Source organism: Mastomys coucha, unplaced genomic scaffold (assembly GCF_008632895.1).
Source record: "Mastomys coucha isolate ucsf_1 unplaced genomic scaffold, UCSF_Mcou_1 pScaffold16, whole genome shotgun sequence".
Classification (NCBI taxonomy): Eukaryota; Metazoa; Chordata; class Mammalia; order Rodentia; family Muridae; genus Mastomys; species Mastomys coucha.
In genome coordinates, this window is record NW_022196898.1 from 41,931,653 (window position 1) to 41,940,603 (window position 8,951).

The 8,951-nt window shown below is 44.4% G+C and overlaps 1 protein-coding gene across 1 annotated transcript; it reads left to right on the forward strand.

Moving 5' to 3' along the window:
- Positions 1-2,411: 2,411 nt before the first annotated feature.
- S100a11 (S100 calcium binding protein A11) lies at positions 2,412-7,527 on the forward strand. The gene is made up of 3 exons (XM_031374695.1): positions 2,412-2,543; positions 5,968-6,114; positions 7,215-7,527. The coding sequence occupies exons 2-3, from the start codon at positions 5,974-5,976 to the stop codon at positions 7,368-7,370; spliced, it is 297 nt and encodes a 98-aa protein (XP_031230555.1). The 5' UTR covers positions 2,412-2,543; positions 5,968-5,973; the 3' UTR covers positions 7,371-7,527.
- The last annotated feature ends 1,424 nt before the right edge of the window (positions 7,528-8,951 follow it).

Sequence of the window (8,951 nt, forward strand, 5' to 3'; positions counted from 1 at the left end):
TTGATTTAAAAAAAAAAATCGTGTAAGAAAGACATTTTTACATGTTGGAGCATCTTCTGGGTATATGCCCAGGAGTGGTATAGCTGAGACCTCTGGTGGTACTATGTCCAATTTCCAGAGGAACTGCCAAACTGATTTCCAGAGAAGATGTTCCAACATGTAATAAGGACACATGCTCCACTATGTTCTTAGCAGTCTTATTTATAATAGCCAGAAGCTGGAAACAACCCAGATGTCCCTCAAAAGAGGAATGGATACAGAAAATGTGGTACATCTACACAATGGAGTACTACTCAGCTATTAAAAACAATGAATTTATGAAATCTTGGGGAAATGGATGGATCTGGAGAATATCATCCTAAGTGAGTTAATGCAATCACAAAAGAACACACATGGTATGCATTCTCTGATAAGGGGATATTAGCCTAGAAGATCGGAATACACAAAGTACAATCCACAAACCACAAGAAACTCAAGAAGAAGGAAGACCAAAGTATGGATACTTCCTTCCTTCTTAAAAGGGAGAACAAAATACCCATGGAAGGATTTTCAGAGACAGATTATGGAGCAGAGACTGAAGAAAGGACAATCCAGAGACTGCTCCACCTGGGACTCCTTCCTGTATTTGATCATCAAATCCAGACACTATTGTGGATATCAGCAAGTGCTGGCTGACAGGAGCTTGATATAGCAGTCTCCAGAGAGACTCTAACAGTGCCCGACACAATACAGAAGTAGAGGCTCACAGCCATCCATTGGACTGAGCGCAGGGTCCCCAATGAAGGAGCTAGAGAAAGGACCCAAGGATCTAAAGGGTTTGCAGCCCCTTAGCACGAACAACAATATGAACTAATTAGTACCCTCAGAGCTCCCAGGGACTAAAACTCCAACCAAAGAGTACACATGGGGGGACTAATGGCTCCAGCAGCATGTGTATAGCAGAGGATGGCCAAGTTGGTCATCAACGGGAGGAGACGACCTTGGCCCTGTGAAGGTTCTATGCCCCAGTGTAGGGGAATGCCAGGGCCAGTAAGCATGAGAGGGTGGGGTGGTGAGCAGGGGGAGGGGGGAGAGAACAGGGGATTGTTTTAATTTTGGGTTTTTTTTCTTATTTTCTTTTCTTTTTCTTTTTTCTTTTGGAGGGGAACCTGGGAAAGGAGATATTGTAAATAAAGACAACATCTAATAAAAAAAAAAAGAAAGACATTTTTAAAAAACATGATGCTAACATTTTCAAATAAGGAAAATGGAGAAATGGTCACATTGTCGGCAGAAATGGAAAGGGAGTGGATCTAATGATTTCTTGAATTATTGTTGGAAACATGGGGGTGTTTGTTTTGGTTTGGATTTTAGTTTTCTTATGAGACCAGACCTTACTCTGTAACCCAAGCTGATCTGGAATTCACTATGCTGGCCTCAAACTTGCAGTAGTCTCCCTGCCTCAACTTGCCCATGCTGAGATTACAGGCAAGGGCCACCATGTCTGACCTCAAGTCCTGATCGAGTGACAAGAACTATGAATGATGAGATTGGGGATGAGGATTTGGTCTTATGTACCCAGGAGTCGATAGCAAAAGCTGTGAGCAGAAACCAGGAAACATTCACACAGTGCCCTATTCACATCTACTCTGCAGGTTTTTGGGTCCCCTTAAGGGCATCACTCTGTGATAGATAGACATTCTATGTGCCTTTACTAAGTAGTAAAGGCAGCATGGCTTGTTTATAGATGAGGAAGTGGAAGCTCAGAGGAACCAGGGGTTCTTGCCAAAAGTACTGCAGTGATGTTGTGGACCTAGGATTAGAAGCTGGAAGCGCTTCATACAATTCCCAACTTTATTGAAACACAGACAGAAAAATGCCTCACTTGCACAGGGCGATGTTTAGCTGCAGTAGTTTTCTTAACTGTCGTTTAAAACCTTGAGAGCAGAGTGAAAAATATCCCAAGAAAATAATCACTAATATTCTGTTAGCAATAATCACTGCCGTTAGAAAGGCCAGGTGGCGCACGCCTATAATCCAGCACTTGGGATGCTGGGGTAGGAGGGTCCTAAATTTGAGGCTAGCCTTCAAAGTCAGCTTCAGCTGTGCGAGAATGCCATGTGTCAGAAAAATTTAAAAATCACCACTGTTTACTAAATATCTTCAGTGTAGCAGGACAGCCCCGTCTCCTTAGGACCTTCTTGATGAGCAGGACCCAAATTCTTTTTAAAGGGACCTTTCTGCTTATCTGACATGAACTGCAAGTGGACACATGCATGGAAAAGAGCTAGGGGCATGGACCGACTTTCCCTCAAGCCAACAATCTTTGGCATTCCAGGGAGAGAGGGATAGAGAGACCTGTTGAGTCCCAGGGACTACACAACCGATGAGCTGAATCTAGAGCTCCGACGTGGGGACAGGCCGAGGCTTGCGGAGGGGCGGAGGCGGGCACGGGGGCGGGAGCGGCCTGAGTCAGGCTGAGGGGCGGAACCCGGACCCTGGCCGCCACTCCTGTCCCAGCCACAGTCAGCCGCAGTCGCAACCCGACCTCGCTCCTAAACTTGGTAAGGTTAACTTTTGAACTTCTTAAGATTTTTGTTTTCTTTTTAATGAAAACAACAAAGGGCTACGCATGCTCTTGGCTGGGTGTATCTTGGACTAACGTGTGGACGTGGCAGAAAATGAATTGGGAGGATGAAATAGTGTGGGAGGCAATTAGAGAAGAGTGGAGGGCACGAGTTAGCCCTCCCTAAAATTATACCCTAATGACAGCCTGGGGGAAGAAACGGCGATCTTTTGTTCTCCTGAGCAAGATAAGTTCTAGGGCTGGGTGTGGCTTGCCTGGCTGGCCTGAACCAGGGCTGGGTGGGGCCGCTAGATTCCCTGGGGCTGTGCGCCCCTGAACCCAGCCGGCAGTGGGGACCTCGGCCGAAGCCACCAACTTAGAGAAGGCCGGGAAACCCCCCAGAGAGCTGCAGACTCGGTGAGAACTTGGGGCAGCGTCGCTAGGCGTCCGTGAAGACCAGGAAAGGAAGCAGTTCAGAACGTAGCCTTCCTGAATTCTGGGGGACTCAGCTGCGGGAAGCCGTAGGCAAACAGCCAAGACTCACAGATAGAGAAACCGGAGCCTGTTGCAGCCATTGGAACCACAGACAGGAATGTGGGAGGAGGCCAGTTCCTCCCAATCGCTCTCTTCCCCCTTACTCCACTTCCTGCCTCCGTTTTAGCCACTCCCTGCATCACCTGCCTGTCTTCTACCTGCTACTTCTGTTCCCCTCGTTTTTTTTTAAAAGACGTTTCCACTAATTCACACCCCCTCCAAAGTCTACCCCTTCCTATGTCTCTTCAAAGAGGATCAGCAAACTTGGGAGAAAGGCCCAAGTGAGTTTCTGCCTGAGTCCCAAACTAATCATAGATTTTATGTTTTTTTAAAAGACTGGAAGACAGTCAAGAGGAAGATGATCCCTTGTAATACGTGAGAATGACATGAAAACCGAATGTGTAAAGTTTACAGACACCGCCACACCCTTTTGCTTTAGGTAGCATCACCCTTGCTGCCTGGCTGTGGCCAGAGTGACAAGACCCTATGGAGCATAAAGAGCTAAAAATATCCACAGCTGTCCCTTTATTGTAAACAGCAGCAGCAGAAAGCTTTCGAACCCCTGCTTTGGTGTGTCAGCCTTTCATCATTTCCTACTTATTCTTTCCTTCTTCCGCTCTTCATCACACGGGGTGCGTAGGGTCCAGCACCAACAGGTTGTGAGGTGGAGGGGGATGGATGAGACCCTGAGCACCTGGAGGAAGAGCTTTGGTGCTGGCTGAGAAAAAGATAGCTGGTGTGGTTACCTCTTTTTTCACGTATTTCTGTCAAGGGGAAGCTTTCCTAGAACGTTGGATGTTTAGGGTGCATTTTTAAAAAGGATCTCACTGTGTCCTTTCACAGTGATTTTTTTTTTCCTTGCTGTCACTGTTCCCATCATGTAAAAGGGTGGCGGTGTGGTCAGTGCCCTCTCTTTCAACCACTGCTCCACAAAGGATGGACAAAACCTTTCCATCCGATCACTCTGTTCTAAGAGAACGACGAAGGAAGGAAGCATCCGTAGGTGTGGAAAGCAGTCACAAAGCTGGGCTCCTCCCCTGGAACCTTCTCTCTAGTCTAGTGTGCCCTCAAAGCCAGCTCTCCTGTTATCATGTGACGTGGTAAGAAGAAGGCAGTGGGATTTTAGTTCTGATAGGAGGAGCATGTTGTGTAAACACTTGTTTCTAGGCTGTGGTGTTTGGTTTGGTTTTGTTTTTTTGTTTTTTGTTTTTGCCCTGAACTCACCAATACTTTTCTCTCCTTCAGTAAATGCTCCCTTTCAGGGAAACTAAATCTTCAACATTGTGACTCTTTAGAAAGAATTTATCTCTAGCAGAAGGTTCAGGTACTCTGGGCATCCTAGGTGCAGTGAGCCACAGCAGTGCAATTTTGATAAGAAACTGCCTAAAGTTAGGTGCTAGGAAGAGAGACCAGAGGTTGTGGAGCTGCCTGCTTTTGTCGCCTTTAGCATGTGCTATTGCACAGCCTGAACACTTCCAAGTTTCCTATCCAGAAAGTCCGTCTTAGAGAGCAATCAAAAACTAAGTACTAAGTTCCATTTGTTAACATACGTACAAATCATAGTTAACATCAAGGGAGAAAGTTTCAGGGTGTGGTTGGCAGGGTCTAGGAAATCCTGCAGTTACTCTCTTACCCACCAGGGGGAGCACAGCAGATCAATTTTGGGTTCTGGGCTCAGATCTCAAGTGGAATGACTCAACTCTGTAGAATTTCCTTTAGAAATTCTGCTGTGAGAAAAGCAGAGAACTTGAATGATGCTCTTCCTGCTGCAACCACAGCTTTGGTTTAACTCTATGTTAAGAAATTCCAGCCACCATTCCTTTGGAAATGAGTGGCACTTGGATGAAACAAAGGCAGAAAGAAGTCTGTAGAAAGAAAAGGAACCTGGTAGCCAAAGAGCCTGAGGGCGATATTTGCCCTCTCATGCCTTAGTTCTGCACAAGTAAAATTTGTGACATCTAGCTCTCTGCATTACACACACAATAAATCTATAGTTTCACTAGGTAGCCCAGGTTAACCCAAACTCTTGATCCTCCAGGTTATATGCACCCCCACACTTTGCTGAATATACTTTCGAATATCTAAAGTGTCCTCTCTCACTCCCAGTGCATGATTACAGATGTGCTGTTTATCTTCTTCAGAGAAATTCACGAGTATTACTTTAATGGCATCTCATTCATCACAGTAGCCTCCCTATGCTCTTGTGGAATAGGTCACTGTAATCGCACTCCAAAGTTCAGAATATGTGTGTGCAGGTTCCTATATTCATATGTACAGGTTATTCATATATTTTCTCACACTGTCTTAAGAATATCAGAAAAGTTCTCCCTTGTCTGAACCATCTGATGTTTCTAAGCACTCAGAGTTCCCTGTAGATTACCTTACTGCGTGCACTGGAGCGATGAAGAAAAAGCTCACAGAATGTCCCTTTCTGTTTGCCTCTTTGGCCCCTGATAAATGAAAAAGACTGCAAGAAACTGCTTCAACCGAAAATGAGGCACTGTGATCCTCTGGCACACTCTATTCTCGAGCCTTCCTAATTCTCAAAGTTTATATTAGAATAAAGAAGATAAAAATTGAATTATAATTCAAAATAAGAAAAGAATGCATTAGGAGCAAAGAAAAATATAGGAAAAATAGTATACAGTGATTAGGCCAATATCTACATTACATGTAAATGGCTCAAAACTAAATACTACATGACTCTATACACTAGAAAAAAATTAAATATAAACATACATGTATATTTAAATCAAGAAAATGGAATAAAAGGGCATATATTGTTAAGACTCAACCCAAGAAAACTGGGTGAACTATGCTTATTAGGTAAAGTAATTCTCAAAATATTTTTAACCTGAACCCTGCATTTTTTTTTTTATTCTTCAAAGGCAAAAATGCCTACAGAGACTGAGAAATGCATCGAATCCCTGATTGCTGTTTTCCAAAAGTACAGCGGGAGGGATGGAAACAGCTCTAAACTCTCCAAAACTGAATTCCTTTCCTTCATGCACACGGAGCTGGCCGCCTTCTCGAAGGTACCTGTCCCAGCCCCCATACCCTGACTGCTTGCTGCACTAAACAAGAGCCTTTCGTGAAAGATCCTTACCCCAGTCACATGGTTGTACCAAACCTCCTAGTCACTTGAAATATGGCTAATGACTTTCTAAATTAATCTAAATGTAAATGTAGAGAGTGGCTGTGTGTGTATTACAGGATATTTGAACCTCAGTCCTTAGCATACACCTTTAATTCCTTGAGAAGAGAGAGGGAAGGGGAGCTACGTAAAGGAGAGACAGACAGTACAAGAAGAGAGTACAGTGTGGGAATACAGTAGAGTTCGGGGAGAGCAGTGCAGTAGAGTTGAGAGGGAGAGCAGAGTAGCAGAGAGAGGGAGGAGAAGGCAGTTTAATTGGGAGAGTTGTACAGAAACAAGTTGCAAGAAATAACAAGCTGGACACAGGTAAAGACAGAACAAGAGAATGAGAAGGAGCCAGAAAATTAGAAACGATTGCTAGATTTAGTTTGAGGCCAAGCAGAGCAATTCAGAGGCTGAGAGAAAAGCCAAGTTGAATAAGGCAATTGGGAGAGGAGCTTGAGCCAGAACAGTTGAGTTGACCAGCCAGCTAGAGCTCAGAAAGAGCTAGAAAGGGTAAACTTATTGAGCAGCAAGTCCCAGAGGCTGAAAACATTGTAGGCCTAGATAAAATAGGACGGAGGCTAGAAGCTTCCAGGATGAGGCCTAAGTTAGCAGGCTGAAGCAGAAAGCCTTCAAGATGACAATTACATCAAGCAAATAAAAGTTACTTTTACGTGTGTGTGTGTGTTGGAGGTGGGTGGAGAATGAAGCTTCTTAGGCAGGACCTATACCTTTTCTACCTGAAACCACTCACTTCCATGTGGTTTACAAGTGGGAGTTGCATGCAACACTTTTCTAAAGCTGAATAACCCTTAATGTCACAGAAAAAACATAGGACAAGGAGCAAAGAAGTCTGAGTTTGTGTCCAGGTCTGCTGCTAAAGCAGGTCACTATCAATAATCCCTATCCTGGACTTTATGCTCCATTGAGAATAAAATGTGGCAGTGTATTCAGAAACACCGAAGAAAGTGAAATATAAAGATGTTATTGTTTTTGCAGAACCAGAAGGACCCCGGTGTCCTTGACCGCATGATGAAGAAGCTGGACCTCGACAGTGATGGGCAGCTAGATTTCCAAGAGTTTCTCAACCTTATTGGTGGCTTAGCTATAGCGTGCCATGACTCCTTCCTCCAAGCTTCCATGAAGCGTATCTAGTATCTAATCCTCTCTGCTCCCTTCCAGCCACCAAGTCATCACCTCTTCCCCCCACCCCCACTCCATCCATACCTGTACTGAGCCCGGCACACCTATCACAACATGCAGCCCATGCCTACTATAAAAAAATAAAACAATGCCATTTTTTTAAAATGTACACTGAGAGTCAGTAGATTTGTGTAAGGGAGTGTGACATGGAGGCCAGTAGCAGGAGCTGCCTAGTAAACAGTGAAGATTGCTCTTGGGTGTGCATGAAATCGTGACCAATGAATGATGGAACCAGAATCAGCTCAGATTTCTCAGGTGGCCGCTCAGAGGCCATTTGTTGTCACAATTCACTGATTAAATGTCTATATCATAGGCCTGACTGAGGATACAGTCAGAAAGCCAAGGTCTTGCCTTTGATTTCCAGTGGGGAGAGAACTAGAACACAGAATTCTCCCCCATGAGGGCAGATGTCCCAGGAAGGAAGGAAGATAATCCTATCATTGTGCCTGAATAGTGTGCTGTTGATGGATGAAAGGCAGAGGAGCAAGCATTTCAAGGATGAAGAGGACCGTCCAGGAGAGGGAGCTGGGAAGGGGAAGGAACAGACTAGGACGAGAGATGTCAGTGTTCTATGTTTAGTACGGACCTCCTCACCTGTGACTGGCTTTAGCTGATATGAAGTCTTCAGTTTATAAACCCCATGAGAAAGCAGTACAGAGGAGGCCTGGATGATGAGGAGCCAGGTGATAACTTAATAGAGAAAAACAAGGAGAGAGAAGCAGGTTGTAGCAGAACATTGTCCTTCCCAAGAAGCAAAAAGGGGACCAGACTGTGAGGTTGTTTAGGTAGGTAAAGGTCCAAAATGAAAGTCAGTGCTTCAGGCGAACAAGTACCATGTTTTTTAGGTACAAGTATAGCTTCCTCTGAAGGACCTCCTTAATTGGCTAGCTGCATATGAGTCCGGGCAAGTCTGAAACCTGTGAAGGTCTCCATATTCCTTTTGCAGGTACAACCTGGTTTTTGTTTTTGTTGTTGTTGTTTTAAAAAGCAATAACAACAAAACACTAACATTACCCCAGTGAAGAGATGGAAGAGCACATTAAGGTAATGCTGGTCTGTTGGCTATTCTACAGTGGCTCCCTTTAAGTCATCAGGATTCAAGGAAATTAAATGGGAGATCTTTACTTGCCCACTGACATCAAGTTCTGTTAAGAAGTAAGACCAATTGATACCAACCTGCTTGAAGATTCTAACAAGCCACCTTTATGGAGTGCCTGCCATCTGCAAAGAGAGTGGTAGTGAGATGCCAGGGGGAGGGTTGTTTTGATGGGGCTGATGAGTTCAGGAATGTGCTGTGTGGAGTGTGCCATTGGAAGGCTAGGTACCAGTGACCGCTTACATCTCCTGACCTGGTTCTGCCACCAGTGCTTCAAAATTACTTCCTAGACCCCCTTCACATAAAACAATAGAAGGGGCTTCTGTTTTATATATTCACAAATTAAGTCAATATTAACTTGAACAGTAGGATGCTGTTCATAGTACCTAACGTGTATAGGAGTATTTTTCAGGGGGATTTTTTTTTTTTTTTTTTTT

Bases quoted from the DNA above. Each gene is read 5' to 3' on its own strand.
- S100a11 (XM_031374695.1), top strand. From the start codon at position 5,974: ATGCCTACAGAGACTGAGAAATGCATCGAATCCCTGATTGCTGTTTTC. The intron at 6,115-7,214 runs GTACCTGTCCCA...TTGTTTTTGCAG, and splicing joins AGCTGGCCGCCTTCTCGAAG to AACCAGAAGGACCCCGGTGT.